General features: G+C 45.3%; 1 protein-coding gene across 2 annotated transcripts; it reads left to right on the top strand.

Annotated features, from left to right (window-relative positions):
- The first annotated feature begins 4,947 nt into the window (after nucleotides 1-4,947).
- On the top strand, nucleotides 4,948-19,420 carry pdcd6 (programmed cell death 6). Of its 2 annotated transcripts, XM_035755724.2 has the most exons (6): nucleotides 4,948-5,168; nucleotides 7,534-7,595; nucleotides 14,004-14,048; nucleotides 15,095-15,253; nucleotides 17,314-17,423; nucleotides 18,628-19,420. In XM_035755724.2, exons 1-6 carry the CDS (start codon nucleotides 5,053-5,055, stop codon nucleotides 18,724-18,726), a joined length of 591 nt encoding a protein of 196 aa, XP_035611617.1. In that variant the 5' UTR covers nucleotides 4,948-5,052; the 3' UTR covers nucleotides 18,727-19,420. The 2 variants fall into 2 exon arrangements, with proteins under 2 accessions (XP_035611617.1, XP_035611618.1); XM_035755725.2 differs by lacking the exon at nucleotides 7,534-7,595 and having other exon boundaries at nucleotides 5,011-5,168.
- Nucleotides 19,421-20,563: the final 1,143 nt, after the last annotated feature.

The raw sequence follows: 20,563 nt of genomic DNA, 5'->3' as shown, positions 1-20,563 counted from the left end.
AAAAGGTTCACTGTTATTAGCTAACTTTTTTGATGAATTTAAGCAGGCTTACACCTTTGTGTTGTCGGAAAACTTGTGCTAGGCCACGCAGTCGTAGGTGAACAGGGAGTACAGGAGGGGACTAAACACACACCCCTGAGGGCCCCCATGTTGAGGATCAGCGTGACAGATGTGTTGTTGCCTACCCTTACCACCTGGAGGTGGCCCGTCAGGAAGTCCAGAATCCAGTTGCAGAGGGAGGGGATTTGTCCCAGGGTCTTTGAGAACAGTATGAGCTTTGAGAGCACTATGGTGTTGAATGATGAGCTGTAGTCAATGAACAGCATTCTCGTGTAGGTGTTCCTTTTGTCTATGTGGGAAAGGGCAGTGTCGAGTGCGATTGAGATTGCGTCATCAGTGGATCTGTTGGGGCGGTATGCATGCATTCGTGTTTCTTGTCTCGAAGTGCACATAGAAGTAATTTTGCTCGTCTGGTAGGCTTGTGTAACTGGCCAGCTCGCGGCTGGGCTTCCCTTTGTAGTCCGTAATAGTTTACAAGCCTTGCCACATCCGACGAGCATCGGAGCCGGTGTAGTAGGATTCAATCTTAGTCCTGTATTTACGCTTTGGCTGTTTGATGGTTTGTCTGAGGGCATAGCGGGATTTCTAATAAGCATCCGGGTTAGAGTCCCTCTCCTTGAAAGCGTCAGCTCTACCCTTTAGCTCAGTGTGGATGTTGCCTGTAATCCATGGCTTCTGGGTGGGGTATGTACGTACGGTTACTGTGGGGGCAACATCATCGATGCACTTATTGATGAAGCCAGTGACTCCTCAATGCCATTGGATGAGTCCCAAACATATTCCAGTCTATGCTAGTAAAACAGCCCTGTAGCTTAGCATCTGTGTCATCTGACCACTTCTGTATTGATTGAGTCACTGGTACTTTCTGCTTTAGTTTTTGCTTGTAAGCAGGAATATGGAGGATATAATTATGGTCAGATTTTCCAAATGAAGGGTGAGGGAGAGCTTTGTACGCATCTCTGTGTGTGGAGTAAAGTGTGGAGTAAAGGTGGTCTAGAGTTTTTTTTCTCCTCTTGTTGCACATGTAACATGCTGGAAGAAATGAGGTCAAACGGATTTAAGTTTCCCTGCATTAATGTCCCCGGCCACTAGGAGCGCCGCCTTTGGATGAACATTTTCTTGTTTTCTTATGGCTTTATACAGCTCATTGAGTACCGTCTTAGTTCCAGCATCGGTTTGTGGTGGTAAATGGACAGCTACAAAAAATATAGATGAAAACTCTCTTGGTAAATAGTGTGGTCTACAGCTTATCTTGAGATACTCTACCTCAGGCTAGCAAAACCTTGAGACTTCCTTAATATTACATTTTGCGCACCAGCTGTTATTGTCAAACAGACACAGGCCGCCACCCCTTGTCTTACTGGAGGCAGCTGTTCTGTCTTGTCGATGCACAGAAAAACCAGCCAACTGTATATTATCCATGTCGACGTTCAGCCACGACTCGGTGAAACACAAGATATTACAGTTTTTAATGTCCCGTTGGTAGAATCATCTTTAACCTCTTGCTCCTACCTGGCACGCAGGCGTCCCATCTAGAGCTCTGGAAATGCAAATGCACTACGCTAAATGCTAATAGTATTAGTTAAAACTCAAACGTTCATTAAAATACACATGCAGGGTATTGAATTAAAGCTACACTCGTTGTGAATCCAGGCAACAAGTCAGATTTTTAAAAATGCTTTTCGGCGAAAGCATGAGAAGCTATTATCTGATAGCATGTAACACCCCAAAAGACCCACAGGGGACGTAAACAAAATAATTAGCATAGTCGTCGCTACACAAACCGCACAAATAAAATATAAAACATTCATTACCTTTGACCATCTTCTTTGTTGGCACTCCTAGATGTCCCATAATCACTATTGGGTCTTTTTTCGATTAAATCGGTCCATATATAGCCTAGATATCGATCTATGAAGACTGTGTGATAAACGGAAAAAATAGCGTTTCATAATGTAACGTCATTTTTTAAAATTCAAAAAGTCGACGATAAACTTTCACAAAACACTTCGAAATACTTTTGTAATGCAACTTTAGGTATTAGTACACGTTAATAAGCGATACAATTCATCAGGAGGCGATGTCAATTCTATAGGTGTCCGTCTCGAAAAAATGTCTGGAGAGAGCTCGACCAAAACATCCGGTCGGAGACCGGAGGGAATCGGTTCCCATGATTCAGTTTGACCAAGAATCAAAGCTGAATCAAATGACAAGACTCTCGACAACGTGTGGAAGCTGTAGGCACTGCAACCTCGGCCTCATTTAATTCGGTTCACTTTGAACAATTCCTGGAAGTAGCGCAAGGATATTTATTTCCATTTTCAGTGATCAGATTTTCCTGCACTTTTCGATGAAACGCACATTCTGTTATAGTCACAGCCGTGATTTAACCAGTTTTATAAACGTCTGAGTGTTTTCTATCCACACATACTAATCATATGCATATACTATATTCCTGGCCTGAGTAGCAGGGCGCTGAAATGTTGCGCAAATTTTTAACAGAATGTTCGAAAAAGTAGAGGGTCGACTTAACAAGTTAACGGACCTCATCCAGTTTATTCTCCAATGATTGCACGTTGGCCAATAGGATGGATGGTAGAGGAAGGTTACCCACTGGCCGAGAAATTCTCACAAGGCACCCGGACATGCGTCCCCTGTATCGGCGTCTTCTCTTAATGGGAATGACAGGGATTTGGGCCTGGTTGGGTATCTGGAGTAAATCCTTTGCGCACGACTCGCTAGAGGAAAAATATTTTTACAGGTCGAGATAAGTAATCGCTGTTCTGATATCCAGAAGCTCTTTTTGGTCATAGCAGACGGTGGCAGAAACATTATGTATAAAATAAGTTACAAACAATGGCACAAAAACACACAAAATAGCATAATTGGTTAGGAGCCAGTGAAAACGGCAGCCATCTTCCCCTGCACCATTCTCCTCCGGTCAAGCGGGTGACCCTGAACATGATTTCTCATCCAGAAGGAAGCCACACTGGCGGTGGTAGACGATGCCCACCCCGTACTGCAGCTGGGAAGACAGATAGAGGGAGAAGCGAAGCCGGGGGAGACCGGGGCAGAGCGGAGTCACCGGGACTGTCACGTAAACCATGATGTCCTCACTGCAAAAGATACACACACATACACAACAACTAGCTATGATCAGAGCCATGACACAATACATCTAACTTAGCTCGCTATCCATGTTTCGTCTCAAAGTTTAGGGACCATATATGTTGGTTAGCATAACATATTCCCCTCTGTCTCTCAGACATAGAAAGGAGAGAGGAAGGATTGTTGTCACCATGTCTGCCTGCCCAACGTTGCCCCTCAGAAGCTCTCTGCATGTTATCCTGATCCCTTTGGTTGCTGTCAAACAGCATGATAATAAATACCAGAATTTGTCTAAATTGAAAGCCTCTGATGATGATGATGACCAATACACACATTACATTGACAAGATGCAAAATATTAAACTCTGCCAAAGAGAATGTTAGCCTAGCTGAGCTAGCCCACTACTCTCCAAATAGTGGAAAAGTAGCTGGTGTGCCTCTGAAGACTGTTTGGAAAGTAAAACATATTTCCTAAATTCTTTGCAGATTTTTTTTCTTAGTTTGGTGTCTAGAACTTGCGTATAGATTAGCTAGCTAGATCAAGAAAAGGGTCATTGTCAGCTGCTAGCTTCAGATTCTCCACAGAGAGCAGCATTGAGCATGACGGAAATTCGCACCAAACTTAGACTGACAATGTTTAGGCTTTGACCAATCACGGAGAGTGATTGCAAATACAGAAAAGCAAATACAGGTCAACAGCATTTCGGATGTAAACAGCTGTTTTAGTTCTTAGAAGTGAAAATCATATTTATCATATTGGAAATCATTTAAATCTTAAACGTTTAATTATGTAGCTACTTTTAGATGACTTTACTTTTGTTCTTGGCGTTAAAAAGATTTGTCAAAGTTTAAAACAGCATGGTGTTTTACTTTTTTGTGCTTCTCAGCAAAAAGGGATTTTGAAATTCACACAACAATGCATTAAAGTGAAAAGTGTTTGCATTTGTTGAGGAACTGGGCTGCCTTCCGGGCGTGAGCCAGGTGCCCCAGTGAAGTTGGCTCAAAACAAAAGTGATGTTGGTTACACGTGGATTAATGTGCATGAATTTTGTTTTCACATGCAAAAGTGATTTATTTTGATAAAAATATGGGGCTGGGGCTCCTGAGTGGTGCAACGGTCTAAGGCACTGCATCTCAGTGCTAGAGGAGGCGTCACTACAGACCCTGGTTCAATTCCAGGCTGTATCACAACCTTCTGTAATTGGGAGTCTTATGGGGTGGCTCACAATTGGCCCAGCATCGCTAGGGGTTGGCTGTGTTAGGCTGTCATTGTAAATAAGAATTTGTTCACGAACTGCTTGCCTAGTTAAAAAAAAAATCCTGACTTGCCTAGTTAAATATAGGTTAAATAAATAAAACATCTGACTTCCCAAAAACTCCGCTTTTACCCGTTCACGTCACGGGACCTAAGTACCCACCACGGTTGAGCTAAATCGAACTCCCTCATTGGTAAATCACTGGGCCGGGCAGAAGACCAATCAAAACGTTTCAAAGTAGAGTAATTTCCGAGTAACCCACTCAGGATGGAGCTCTATGGCGTGTCCACTTTTCTTATGGGAAGTGGTTACATGCAACGCCTCTGCGCGAGGAATGTCAGGTTGTCACTAGTTACCACAGCAACAAAGTCAAAATTGGTTCTATTGAAAAATGTCATGAAAACCAACATGTGGTTTTTGGTCTTCATTTATGCTTAGGGTTATGCATAAGGTTAGTAGTGTGGTTAAGGTTAGGTTTAAATTCCAATTTTAAGAAGATAAATTGTAGAAATGGGCGGGGTTTAGCCATAGTTAAGACCTTGTGGCTGTGGTAACTCGTGACGACCGAACGTCAGTGTCAGATTAAAACGAGTATAGGGTAGTGTAGCACAAATTATAAAGGTTTTAAAATGGCATATAATTCCGGTAGTCCGTATAGAGGAGCTCCACAACAACAACAACAACAACAATACAACAACGCAGCGCCGGGACCGGATCAAGGTTTTCTTTGGAATATATTTCAGAGGTAAGGGAAAACACGTCTTTCGTGGCTGGCTATTCGTTTTGGTTTGAGCTTCATTTTGAAAACTGCTGCCACGGCGCATAATTGGCAGAGATAATAATAGCACAATTTATGTTCGGTTCGCATACAAAGTTGTTGTTTTCATATTACAACCATGGTTCCATGAGGACATGTATTTGACAGACTGGTATTTCATTTATTTTAATTTGCAAAAAAATATATACATATTATTGGGATTTATTTTGCCTGTCATTTGTCTCTAGTAAGTACGTTTTTTTCTCACTTCCTATTTTACTCAATAGCATTATGACATTTTCTTGACACACATACAAAGCCATAATGTTGTTCAATGGACTTCTTGGAGTTGATTTAGGCAATGGCATCACATTAAAAATAATCGAATAATTTACTGTCGGTTTCTATTTTGTCGGGCAGTTATCCAATGAGAATAGCTTTGAGGAAACTTTATTTTACAAGAACTGACAAGAGAGCGGGCTTGACAATTTACATACAGTAATAACTGGAAAGAGCTGGCATAAGGTTGTAGTAGAAAAATAGGAAGTTGCTCTTGTCCCTGGTGGTAGTATTGAGTTATGTAATACTGCAGAGGACCCATGGTGCTTTGCTTTCTCTCAACATTAAAATGCTGGAGGCACGCAAGACCTGAAACACCTTGTTGAATAATTTATAACAACCAGATAAGACCTAGTTCTCGTTATCTGTATTCCACCACACACTCTCCATCCAAGCAACTCACTGTGGCTGGAACTCCCTCCCTGGGTCATATGACTTGAGTGGTCAAAGTGTAAATGCATGAGTCACTAGCAACTTGGTCCTTTCGTAGCATTTCTGCTTGGCATGTGTCGTAGAATGTTCCTTTTCCACTCTCCACCTATAGAATCATCAGATTCCATCACACTGGCATGTCAAAAATGTGGGCCACAAAGACGGCCTCGAATAAAACAGCAAAGGATCAGTCTAGGATCGAGGCCCAGGTCAACATCTCTGTGAGGATACAAACAATTGCTTTCACTGTCTGCCGTTAGTGAATAAGCAATGGTTTAGGGTCATGTTGCCCCCCTACCATGAGAGCCAGCATGACATACACTGCTAAACCATTTGATTGGAAGACTATGTTCTGCCAGGCCTGTCATAACTTGAATCGCTTCATAGGAAAAACGGAGACAGATTGGGGAAATGTTAAGATTCCGATGGCTGCTGTGCTGTGTACCGATCATTTTTAGGATCTGTTCTGAACACCATTCAGCAAATGGGCAGATGGTTCCAACTTCCGCTTCAGGCCAGGAAAAGGAATCATAATGATGCTCTCGCACTTCATCTCATGTTATGTAAAACCCAGTGAGGTAAGTTAACCTGAGGTAGAGAGAGGAATAACAAGAAGTAGACAGTGTGTAGTTGGACACCGCACAGACCCTACTCTAAAAGTGTTTAATATTAGGTACACCCTCTGACCAACCTTCATCTTCTTACAGTCTGTAGGAAGTCACAAAGTGTCCCTTCGTGGAAACCGGTTTTGTCTTGCTATGCAAAGACTGAGGTTTAGTTGGTGTGTTGGTGGGTTTGAGATGTTGCTATGCGAGTCATTCAGGATGGAATGATTGCCCTTCATTTCATAGAGGAGAAGGTTATTCCAGATCTGGAAGGCAAAGCCTCTTATTTCTGTCAATGTTCAACCCACAAAACGTCTCTCACATCGAAATAGAACGCTTGTACCATTCTTATACTGTTAAATTGGAACATGATTTTACAAATTAGGCTAATTAGTTTGTGATGCAACACTTCTGTGACAGATAGCTCTGGGTTCTGAGATTCTACAATAGAATACGATATCTGTCTATTGTAAATTCAAAACGAAAACCTTAATTGCATCTCATCTATTTTCCCTCAATGAAAAAGCCTCCTTTCTTTGGCATTGCACGCAAAATATAATAGCTAGCCTGATCCCAGATCTGTTTATGCTGCACTGTACCCAACTCCTGTGCTTGTTGTCATGCCAAACATTGCTGGCAAGACTGCACAAACAGACCATAATAGCCCTCTTGCCAACAGTCTGGCTATTAAATCAAACAGGAGTATAGCACTAGTAACTCTCATCATCACGCTGTTTGTATGCTGTTGGTTATTTTTGGTTTCACTTTTCACTGATCTGTGATGGTGGCACGGGCGTCCCTGTAAAACGACACTCGTCACCATCCCCCCGTCGTCCCTCCCGTCCCGGGATCAGCCCACACACACTTTCATTGAATGGAGTGTTGAGATTCTGACAAGGGGCTTTACAGCGTGGCTGTAGGATTTCAACAGGGCTCTACTGTGTGTTTAATACCGGTTGTCTTGTTTCCCCCCCCAGAGTGGACAAGGACAGGAGTGCCGTGATATCAGACACAGAGCTGCAGCAGGCTTTATCGAACGGTACGTTCTTACTCCTCTCCACCTCAACACGGCTTCCTTCTCTCATTTCAACACCTGGTTAAGGACTGAGAGATAAGGAAAGTTGGTGGTCTGCACACAAATGTTTTGTTTTTACCTCAAAATGGCTGACCTATCAGGGGAAAAGGTCATCTGATGACACAGGGAGAGTACTTCCTGTATGAGGCAGGAAGTGTCTGACGACGGCTACCACCTGATAATCAACTCAACACCCTCTTGTTGTGGAGATATGACAGAGAGGAGTGGCTTAGCCAACGCCATGAGCGCAACATGACAATCTTCCCACCAGGCTGAATGGCGAGATATGTTCAGGATTGAGTCAGTGACGTGACTGAACATCGGGTCTACCTTTGGGCACTTGTTCCAACAAAGCAAACTTTGAGACCATGTAAATAATAACAATTTATTCCGAACCTCAACATTTTGAATCGATCGAGGACTTTGAGAAGGATTGAATGGATATTCTTCTGACTGTTTTTGGACACTGAAAAATAGTCAGGAGCGATGAAAGAAGCTGTTGTCTGGCAGTAGCCCTGGTTCAGAATACTGATGACTAGGCTGCGTGGAAGGCAGACAGGAACTGTGTTCACACACACACACACACAGTCAGTCCAGTTCATTTAGTAGGGCTGTGTCATGATGAGGCTGTGCCAGTGAGACTGTGTGTGACTGACCAAGCTTCTGACTGAATGCAAGCTGTGCCCGTCCTCGGCTGTGCGCTTCACTGACCATGCCCATGGTGTTGTCACTGTCACTCTGATATTCACTCAGATCCTCACTGTCAATCTGACCCTCACCCAAACCTCACTGTTCTCTTCCTCGTTCTTTCTTCTTGTAAAACTGCTCTTTTCACCTCTTCTCTTATCGATCCTCCCCTCTTTCGACTCCTCTCCCGAATTCTCATCATCCCCCTTCCCCCTCGTCTTCACTTGTTTCCGCTCATCTTCCTCCTTTCCTTTCTTCTTATCGATCCTCCTCTCTTGGAGCCTCTCCCCACTCTCATTGTCTCCTTCCCCCTTGTTTCCTCTAATCTTCTCAGTGCAACTCCCCGATGAGAAAGTGATAGCCACCCCGCTGTACATCACCAGTCTTTCATTAAAGGGATTTTTTTTATAGGTGCCGGGGCCTTTTAGCTAGGTCTTCATATTTAACGATCCTCTTACCACCTGCTCTGTCTGCACAAAGCACCTGCCAAAATGTACCCAGACTGATATTTATGTTTTTGATACATTTTTGGGTTTCAGAGCCCACCACTCTAGTAGTTACTGAAATCGGCAGCATTGCATTCACTGTGCTGAGTAGTTTTGAATGGGAGGTCTGCCTACGTGCCAAGAAAATCTAGACCATCTACTAATAACTATCTCCTGCATTGACTCGTCCTGAATCGCCCCATGAACAGACTGAATAATAACACAGAACAAACATGTCTGGCTTTGACAGGAAACATGTACAATTAGGCTAGGTCCCGTGTGGCTCAACTGGTAGAGCATGGAGCACGCAATGCCAGGGTTGTGGGTTGAATTCCCACGGGGGACCAGTATGAAAGAGTAGGATAAATGTATGTACTCACTACTGTAAGTCGTTCTGGATAAGAGCATCTGCTGAATGCCTAAAATGAAATGTTTGTCTAGAGGCAGATTGTCTGGCCTCTGTGGCTCTGTGCTCAGCCCTCTGCCTCCACTAGGTGTCGGTGAGGAAAAGAGGCGATGGGGTGATTTGTCTGTCTCAAGGTCGAGCTCAACCTTGCACATGCTGTTTTTTTAGCCTGCCTAGTAAGTGAGAGTGTGTTACTATGTTTCAATTCAAACATGTGTGAGTGTCTCACTGAGCCTCTCCCGTGGGGAGCTGTTCTCTCACTGAGCCTCTCCCGTGGGGAGCTGTTCTCTCACTGAGCCTCTCCCGTGGGGAGCTGTTCTCTCACTGAGCCTCTCCCGTGGGGAGCTGTTCTCTCACTGAGCCTCTCCCGTGGGGAGCTGTTCTCTCACTGAGCCTCTCCCGTGGGGAGCTGTTCTCTCACTGAGCCTCTCCCGTGGGGAGCTGTTCTCTCACTGAGCCTCTCCCGTGGGGAGCTGTTCTCTCACTGAGCCTCTCCCGTGGGGAGCTGTTCTCTCACTGAGCCTCTCCCGTGGGGAGCTGTTCTCTCACTGAGCCTCTCCCGTGGGGAGCTGTTCTCTCACTGAGCCTCTCCCGTGGGGAGCTGTGTTGCAGTCACCCTGTTTTTTTTGTGTGTTTTTTTTCCCATGTCCCTGCTCTTTCTTCATGAGTGAACACCGGGCAACACAGTGAGAAGGCCCAGTGTGTGTACTGCACAGAGGAAACTTTATCTCACAGGCTGCCTCAGACCCTGTCTCAGCCAGTCCCACCCAGCTGTAAAATCAGTCCAGACCCAGTCCCTGTCCCATCCAGCTGTAAAACCAGTCTAACCCAAGCTGTATTACCAGACTGGTCCCTGATCCAGACCCAGTCCAGCTGTATTACCAGACTGCTCCCTGACCCAATCCAGCTGTATTACCAGACTGCTCCCTGACCCAGTCCAGCTGTATTACCAGACTGCTCCCTGACCCAGTCCAGCTGTATTACCAGACTGCTCCCTGACCCAATCCAGCTGTATTACCAGACTGGTCCCTGACCTTGACCCAATCCAGCTGTATTACCAGACTGGTCCCTGACCCAATCCAGCTGTATTACCAGACTGGTCCCTGACCCAATCCAGCTGTATTACCAGACTGGTCCCTGATCCAGACCCAATCCAGCTGTATTACCAGACTGGTCCCTGATCCTGACCCAATCCAGCTGTATTACCAGACTGGTCCCTGATCCTGACCCAATCCAGCTGTATTACCAGACTGGTCCCTGATCCTGACCCAATCCAGCTGTATTACCAGACTGGTCCCTGACCCAATCCAGCTGTATTACCAGACTGGTCCCTGACCCAATCCAGCTGTATTACCAGACTGGTCCCTGACCCAATCCAGCTGTATTACCAGACTGCTCCCTGACTCAATCCAGCTGTATTACCAGACTGGTCCCTGACCCAATCCATCTGTATTACCAGACTGGTCCCTGATCCAGACCCAATCCAGCTGTATTACCAGACTAGTCCCTGACCCAATCCAGCTGTATTACCAGACTGGTCCTTGACCCTGACCCAATCCAGCTGTATTACCAGACTGGTCCCTGATCCAGACCCAATCCATCTGTATTACCAGACTGGTCCCTGATCCAGACCCAATCCAGCTGTATTACCAGACTGGTCCCTGATCCAGAACCAATCCAGCTGTATTACCAGACTGGTCCCTGACCCAATCCAGCTGTATTACCAGACTGGTCCCTGACCCAGTCCAGCTGTATTACCAGACTGGTCCCTGATCCTGACCCAATCCAGCTGTATTACCAGACTGGTCCTTGATCCTGACTCAGTCCAGCTGTATTACCAGACTGGTCCCTGACCCAGTCCAGCTGTATTACCAGACTGGTCCCTGACCCAATCCAGCTGTATTACCAGACTGGTCCCTGACCCAATCCAGCTGTATTACCAGACTGGTCCCTGACCCAATCCAGCTGTATTACCAGACTGGTCCCTGACCCAGTCCAGCTGTATTACCAGACTGGTCCCCCTGACCCAATCCAGCTGTATTACCAGACTGGTCCCTGACCCAATCCAGCTGTATTACCAGACTGGTCCCTGACCCAATCCAGCTGTATTACCAGACTGGTCCCTGACCCAATCCAGCTGTATTACCAGACTGCTCCCTGTCCCAATCCAGCTGTATTACCAGACTGGTCCCTGACCCAGTCCAGCTGTATTACCAGACTGCTCCCTGATCCTGACCCAATCCAGCTGTATTACCAGACTGGTCCCTGATCCAGACCCAGTCCAGCTGTATTACCAGACTGCTCCCTGACCCAGTCCAGCTGTATTACCAGACTGGTCCCTGACCCAATCCAGCTGTATTACCAGACTGGACCCTGACCCAATCCAGCTGTATTACCAGACTGGACCCTGACCCAGTCCAGCTGTATTACCAGACTGGTCCCTGACCCAGTCCAGCTGTATTACCAGACTGGTCCCTGACCCAGTCCAGCTGTATTACCAGACTGGTCCCTGACCCAGTCCAGCTGTATTACCAGACTGGTCCCTGACCCAGTCCAGCTGTATTACCAGACTGGTCCCTGACCCAGTCCAGCTGTATTACCAGACTGGTCCCTGACCCAGTCCAGCTGTATTACCAGACTGGTCCCTGACCCAGTCCAGCTGTATTACCAGACTGGTCCCTGACCCAGTCCAGCTGTATTACCAGACTGGTCCCTGACCCAGTCCAGCTGTATTACCAGACTGGTCCCTGACCCAGTCCAGCTGTATTCCAGCTGTATTACCAGACTGGTCCCTGACCCAGTCCAGCTGTATTACCAGACTGGTCCCTGACCCAGTCCAGCTGTATTACCAGACTGGTCCCTGACCCAGTCCAGCTGTATTACCAGACTGGTCCCTGACCCAGTCCAGCTGTATTACCAGACTGGTCCCTGACCCAGTCCAGCTGTATTACCAGACTGGTCCCTGACCCAGTCCAGCTGTGTATTACCAGACTGGTCCCTGACCCAGTCCAGCTGTATTACCAGACTGGTCCCTGACCCAGTCCAGCTGTATTACCAGACTGGTCCCTGACCCAGTCCAGCTGTATTACCAGACTGGTCCCTGACCCAGTCCAGCTGTATTACCAGACTGGTCTTACCAGACTGGTCCCTGACCCAATCCAGCTGTATTACCAGACTGGTTCCTGACCCAATCCAGCTGTATTACCAGACTGGTCCCTGACCCAATCCAGCTACTGGTCCCTGACCCAATCCAGCTGTATTACCAGACTGGTTCCCTGACCCAATCCAGCTGTATTACCAGACTGGTCCCTGACCCAATCCAGCTGTATTACCAGACTGGTCCCTGACCCAATCCAGCTGTATTACCAGACTGGTCCCTGACCCAATCCAGCTGTATTACCAGACTGGTCCCTGACCCAATCCAGCTGTATTACCAGACTGGTCCCTGACCCAATCCAGCTGTATTACCAGAGACTGGTCCCTGGTCCCTGACCCAATCCAGCTGTATTACCAGAGACCCTCCAGGTTCCAGACTGGTCCCTGACCCAATCCAGCTGTATTACCAGACTGGTCCCTGACCCAATCCAGCTGTATTACCAGACTGGTCCCTGACCCAATCCAGCTGTATTACCAGACTGGTCCCCCTGACCCAGTCCAGCTGTATTACCAGACTGGTCCCCCTGACCCAATCCAGCTGTATTACCAGACTGGTCCCTGACCCAATCCAGCTGTATTACCAGACTGGTCCCTGACCCAATCCAGCTGTATTACCAGACTGGTCCCTGACCCAATCCAGCTGTATTACCAGACTGGTCCCTGACCCAGTCCAGCTGTATTACCAGACTGGTCCCTGACCCAGTCCAGCTGTATTACCAGACTGGTCCCTGATCCTGACCCAATCCAGCTGTATTACCAGACTGGTCCCTGACCCAATCCAGCTCTATTACCAGACTGGTCCCTGACCCAATCCAGCTCTATTACCAGACTGGTCCCTGACCCAATCCAGCTCTATTACCAGACTGGTCCCTGACCCAATCCAGCTCTATTACCAGACTGGTCCCTGACCCAATCCAGCTGTATTACCATACTGGTCCCTGACCCAATCCAGCTGTATTACCAGACTGGTCCTTGATCCTGACTCAGTCCAGCTGTATTACCAGACTGGTCCCTGACCCAATCCAGCTGTATTACCAGACTGGTCCCTGACCCAGTCCAGCTGTATTACCAGACTGGTCCCTGACCCAGTCCAGCTGTATTACCAGACTGGTCCCTGACCCAGTCCAGCTGTATTACAAGACTGGTCCCTGACCCAATCCAGCTGTATTACCAGACTGGTCCTTGTCATTGCAGAGGAAAGGCTTAATGAGAAGCTGTTCAGTTTACTTCACTGCAAAGCTTTGTCTCTCTTTAAACTATTTAAAAGCTGCGAACTCTTTGGCTTGTCTAATTCCTGGTGAGGACCTGGGATGATCTTTCCAGTCTCTCTCGCTCTCTGAGCAGTGAGGGTGAGTCAGCAAGCATTAGGGAACCCTGATAAATCTCTAGCACTTTCTCCGGGGTAGCAGTTCTGCTGTTACCCAAAGCATACCCAAGATAAGAACATAACGGTTGCTTAAGCCACCAGAGTTCTCCACCACTAACACTTGGCCTAATTCCCTCTTCTGGTTGTTCTGTTATGAATGGCCTGGTTCATTGAAGTCTAAAGCTATTAACCTGGCAGTCATCCTGTACGATTTAACTCTTAGTGGCTTTAATGTCCTCATTTGTTTCACCTATCTTATCTTCTCTCTCTAGGTACATGGACCCCATTCAACCCAGTGACGGTCCGATCAATCATATGTGAGTAGTCTCTCATTGACCCTTGACACACAAACTTGCACAACGACAAGCCTATATTGTCCTGTTGTACTAGAATTGTTGATATGTTTTTCCCATAGCAACCAACAAACCTTAACGTTTATGTGCAGTGACATGTTTCAACCCGGCTCCCCAGTTAATTGGGAGCATGCAGCCAGTGGAGGCTGCTGGGGGGAGAATGGCTCAATAATGGCGGGAACGGAGTGAATGGAATGGCATCAAATACATGGAAACCATGGAAACCCTGTGTTTGTCTTTGATACCATTCTGCTCCAGCCATTACCACGAGCCCATCTTCCCCAATTAAGGTGCCACCAACCTCCTGTGCATGCAGCTATCAGCAAAAGGGAGTATTTCCTTCCCACAAACAAGGTGTTTGTTTGTCTCAAAAGGCATATCCGTCTATAATCACACACTGACCTTTTTGATTGGTTAACAAACTTAATTACACCTTCACCAACTGGATCATTCTGGAGTCCGAGAAGTGTAGTGGAATGTGAATTTTACATATATATCAAAGAAAATACAACTCGTTTTCTATTAAGTTATTTTAAAGCTCACAATCCCCCATTTGCTTCCCACTGTACTGGAGCCTACTGTGTAAATCTGTTGTATTCGATTGGCCATCCAGACCTTCCTTGTGATGAAGCTCTTTATTAGGATGTAATTGGATAGAACCACAGGGGAGAGTTCAAACAGGCAAGATTTCTTTAACTCTGTGTCATAACACATGATGCGAGACCTTAGCCCATTGTGTTAGTGTTCCAGCATTGAACTACACTTCCCAGCTGCTCGCTCTTCTTAGTTGTAGTTCTCAGGGGTCTAGACCTATTCAGGAAATCAGGATGTTTTAGATAGAAATGTAATTTATAAAGATGACATGGTGCCTGATTCTATAAGACAGAAGAAAAAAACACACCTATTCTACAAAGTGCATTTCTATCAGAGTGTTATTTTACATCGTTGCACCGTACTGAACAGACCCCTACTTGCGCTCACTCATGTCTCTATTGGCTTCCCTTTCACAGCCATGTTTGATAGGGAGAACAAAGGAGGGGTGAACTTCAATGAGTTTGCGGGTGTGTGGAAGTACATCACGGACTGGCAGAACATTTTCCGCACCTACGACAGAGACAACTCGGGCTTCATCGACAAGAACGAGCTGAAGCAGGCACTGACTGGATTCGGTGAGCAGTATGCTTTCCCTATTTGACCATACTGATGGAGGGCCAACCGTTGCATGTACAGTGCCTTGCAAAAGTATTCGGCCCCTTTGAACTTTGCGACCTTTTGCCACATTTCAGGCTTCAAACATGATATAAAACTGTATTTTTTTGTGAAGAATCAACAAGTGGGACACAATCATGAAGTGGAACGACATTTATTGGATATTTCAAATTTTTTTAACAAATCAAAAACTGAAAAATTGGGCGTGCAAAATTATTCAGCCCCCTTAAGTTAATACTTTGTAGCGCCACCTTTTGCTGCGATTACAGCTGTAAGTCGCTTGGGGTATGTCTATCAGTTTTGCACATCGAGAGACTGACATTTTTTCCCATTCCTCCTTGCAAAACAGCTCGAGCTCAGTGAGGTTGGATGGAGAGCATTTGTGAACAGCAGTTTTCAGTTCTTTCCACAGATTCTCGATTGGATTCAGGTCTGGACTTTGACTTAGCCATTCTAACACCTGGATATGTTTATTTTTGAACCATTCCATTGTAGATTTTGCTTTATGTTTTGGATCATTGTCTTGTTGAAAGACAAATCTCCGTCCCAGTCTCAGGTCTTTTGCAGACTCCATCAGGTTCTTCCAGAATGGTCCTGTATTTGGCTCCATCCATCTTCCCATCAATTTTAACCATCTTCCCTGTCCCTGCTGAAGAAAAGCAGGCCCAAACCATGATGCTGCCACCACCATGTTTGACAGTGGGGATGGTGTGTTCAGGGTGATGAGCTGTGTTGCTTTTACGCCAAACATAACGTTTTGCATTGTTGCCAAAAAGTTCCATTTTGGTTTCATCTGACCAGAGCACCTTCTTCCACATGTTTGGTGTGTCTCCCAGGTGGCTTGTGGCAAACTTTAAACAACACTTTTTATGGATATCTTTAAGAAATGGCTTTCTTCTTGCCACTCTTCCATAAAGGCCAGATTTGTGCAATATACGACTGATTGTTGTCCTATGGACAGAGTCTCCCACCTCAGCTGTAGATCTCTGCAGTTCATCTAGAGTGATCATGGGCCTCTTGGCTGCATCTCTGATCAGTCTTTTCCTTGTATGAGCTGAAAGTTTAGAGGGACGGCCAGGTCTTGGTAGATTTGCAGTGGTCTGATACTCCTTCCATTTCAATATTATCGCTTGCACAGTGCTCCTTGGGATGGTTTAAAGCTTGGGAAATCTTTTTGTATCCAAATCCGGCTTTAAACTTCTCGGACCTGCCTGGTGTGTTCCTTGTTCTTCATGATGCTCTCTGCGCTTTTAACGGACCTCTGAGACTATCACAGTGCAGGTGCATTTAGGTCAACATTGGATCATTCAGAGATCCTCACTGAACTTCTGGAGAGAGGTGGCTGCACTGAAAGTAAAGGGGCTGAATAATTTTCCACGCACAATTTTTCAGTTTTTGATTTGTTAAAAAAAGTTTGAAATATCCAATAAATGTCGTTCCACTTCATGATTGTGTCCCACTTGTTGATTCTTCACAAAAAAAAGACAGTTTTATATCTTTGTTTGAAGCCTGAAATGTGGCAAAAGGTCGCAAAGTTCAAGGGGGCCGAATACTTTCGGAAGGCACTGTATGTGGTTCGCAAGGTCATCCCCAATATTCCAATGCCCTTCCGTAAGGTCAACATGCATGAGTCTGGATAAAGCTACTGTATGTGCCTAAATGGTTGTGTAGATCAGTGGAGGCTGCTGAGGGGAGAAAAGCTCACAAATGTCTGGAACGGAGACAATAGAAGGGTAGCAATCACATGGAAACCATGAGTTTCATGTATTTGATATCATCCCACTGATTCTGCTCCAGCCATTACCACAAGCCTGTCCTCCCTAATTAAGAGGCCAACCAACCTGTGGTGTAGATATAGTCATGCATTGTTATTTTTTTTGTCCTTGTATTATTAAAACAAAGTAGTGCTTTGTCCTTTGAAGTGAGCAGGATAAAGCCCTATGGATGTTACACATTGGGTAAGGGGTGTTGAACAAGGATGTGTTTCTGTGATGTTGACTGTTCTCTGTTCTCCTCCCAGGGTATCGTCTCTCAGACCAGTTCTACAATACTCTCATAGAGAAGTTTGACAGGCAGAGGAAGGGACAAGTGGCCTTCGATGACTTCATCCAGTGTTGTATTGTTCTACAGGTAACTGTTTTAATGGGCCTACTGTGCACATCCCACTGGTTGTGTAGGGCTGTAGAATGTAGCGCTGGTTGTGTAGCGCTGTAGAATGTAGCGCTGTAGAATGTAGCGCTGGTTGTGTAGCGCTGTAGAATGTAGCGCTGGTTGTGTAGGGCTGTAGAATGTAGCGCTGTAGAATGTAGCTCTGTAGAATGTAGCGCTGGTTGTGTAGCGCTGTAGAATGTAGCGCTGGTTGTGTAGCGCTGTAGAATGTAGCGCTGGTTGTGGAGCGCTGTAGAATGTAGCGCTGGTTGTGTAACGCTGTAGAATGTAGCGCTGGTTGTGTAACGCTGTAGAATGTAGCGCTGGTTGTGTAACGCTGTAGAATGTAGCGCTGGTTGTGTAACGCTGTAGAATGTAGCGCTGTAGAATGTAGCGCTGGTTGTGGAGCGCTGTAGAATGTAGCGCTGTAGAATGTAGCGCTGGTTGTGTAGCGCTGTAGAATGTAGCGCTGGTTGTGTAGCGCTGTAGAATGTAGCGCTGGTTGTGGAGCGCTGGTTGTGGAGCGCTGGTTGTGGAGCGCTGGTTGTGGAGTGCTGTAGAATGTAGCGCTGGTTGTGGAGCGCTGTAGAATGTAGCGCTGTAGAATGTAGCGCTGGTTGTGTAGCGCTGTAGAATGCTGGTTGTGGAGCGCTGGTTGTGTAGCGCTGTAGAATGTAGCGCTGGTTGTGTAGCGCTGTAGAATGTAGCGCTGGTTGTGTAGTGCTGTAGAATGTAGCGCTGGTTGTGGAGCCTACATTGTTAGCCCAGTTTATACAGCCCATATTGAGATTGGACTTTGGGTTGGTTCAACATGGCATCTTTTCATTTATGTACATGACATTTCAGAGACTCTTTTCAAATGAGATTTCTGACCTTGGTCAGTGGTTTTTCCTGGCCATACTGTTGTCTGTAAATTAATTAAGATGTTTTTAGCTGGTTTCCCAGACACAGAAAGCCTCGTCCTGGACTAAACTCTTTCAATGGATAATCTCCATTTTGAATGTTTTTTTTAGTTCTGGACTCGGCTTAATCTGTCTGGGAAAGTGGACAACAAGGTTTATTAACAGAAATGGCATCTGTACTGGCTAGTATGTTTTAAGTCAAGATCTTCGTCTCTCCAGATCCACTGTAATATTATCTTCAATTACTTATTTTTGTATTATTCTTTTTCATTTGTCACTTTCAGAGGTTGACCGACGTGTTCAGGAGGTACGACACGGACCAAGACGGCTGGATCCAGGTTTCCTATGAACAGTATCTATCCATGGTGTTCAACGTTGTATAGTAAAGACAAGAGCAGAACTGGACACAATTGTGCCAAAGCCAAATCCTTCCCACCTCCACAACATGTCTTCCTGGATAAAGATGACCAAAACACAAGTGGACTGGGACTCTGGGTTAGGATATAACAACATTACGTACTGTCTGTCATTGTTTATAATGTTTGTTTAATATCTGAATCTTATCTTGATAATGGTAAAGGCCTGAATATCTGTGTTTTAAGGTAAACCTGCATTGTACATATCATTTAGGACAAATAACTGCATGCTTCCGGAGGACTTCTGCCAATGTTCAAAGCATGCCCTCTATCTCAGATCTATTTTGCTGAAGCCATGTTTACAAACACTGTGACAGCAGGTTATGGTGGGGCACAAAGCCTGCTTTTAGATTCACTGACATGCCAGCTAACGCCATATTTCTATAGTCTTATTTTTAATCAGCAAATGCATTAAAAAAAAAGTTAGAGCCTATTAGGATTTTAGGTAAAATAAGCGTATGCTTTTGTATTGCTTTTTTTGTGTGTGCATGATGCCTTAAACTGTATAAATGCAAGATTAACATCTTTTGTTAAAAAAGAAACCTGAAAAAAAGTTGTGAGCTCTGAATTGAATGTGTGGTGGACAAAGACTAAACAGTTTTGCTGTTGAGGCAACAGTGTAACTTATTACTGTATACAATTATTGACGGAAGATCGTCAATGTGGTCCTCTGTAGCTCGGTTAGCAGAGCGTGGTGCTTGCAAGGCCAGGATAGTGAGTTTGATTCCCGGGACCACCCATACAATATGTTAAATATATGCATGAAAGCCAGTGCTAAATGGCATATTATACGATGAATGGATAAAATTGTCACGATTTATCGTATGGTACAAACCTTTGAAAGATTTGTGAAGAGGTAGATTTAGTCTGAGAGGAGTAGAGCCCCACAGTGGAGGTGTTGTAAAAGCCATAAAACCTAATGGTGACACAGGGAAATGGTTCCAATTGTTTTTCCACCATTTAGTTTTTCCCCATAGGGGATTTTAAGAAACGGGTACATTTTGACAATTTATAAATTACTACATTTAGTTAACATTAGATAGTTAATCCACAGATTCTTACCTTTGCCTAGATTTGGCAGTCTCGTCCAGATCATCATTATGGGCTCCTGAGTGGCGCAGCGGTTTAAGGCCCTGCATCTCAGTGCAAGAGTCATCCAGGTTGAATCACATCCGGCTGTGATTGGGAGTCCCATAGGGCAGCGCACAATCTGCTCAGTGTCATCCGGGTTAGGGTTTAGCCGGGGTAGGCAGTCAGTGTAAAAAAAAAAAAAAAAAAATGTCCTTAACGGACTTGGCTAGTTAAATAAAAAACAAATACATTTGTAGTTCTTTATGATAGCCACATTAGCAGCTAATTAGCATTTCATTTGTTGGGGATAAATACAGATGAATATATTGATAAGTCACCTTGTACGAGAGCGATTTAGAAGGTTATCAAAACATCACACCAGGGCAAGCTTACATGAAACAAAGCCCTTATTTTAAGTGCTTCTAAAGTCCCCTATGGGAGAAATGAATGGTGGAACAACAATTGGAACCATTTCCCTGTTTGACTGCTAGGTTTTATGGGTATTGTGGTACTCTATAGGTGGTTAAACCAAAGGTACTTTTAACGTGTGGTTAAGCACTTCTCCAGAAAATGAACCTCTGTACAGCGATGTGCACTGCAGTGCAAGAAATGGCGCAACTTTGCCCTCTCCTGTCTGCTTTGGTGTATTTGCACCGGTACATGCTCAGTATCTTCCTTCCACGTTCGCTAAGTTTCTGGGGGAACTTGCGAGGTGTTGCACATTGTTAGTAAA

Source organism: Oncorhynchus keta, chromosome 28 (genome assembly GCF_023373465.1).
Source record: "Oncorhynchus keta strain PuntledgeMale-10-30-2019 chromosome 28, Oket_V2, whole genome shotgun sequence".
Lineage (NCBI taxonomy): Eukaryota > Metazoa > Chordata > Actinopteri > Salmoniformes > Salmonidae > Oncorhynchus > Oncorhynchus keta.
This window is presented reverse-complemented; position numbering and strand designations above follow the sequence as displayed.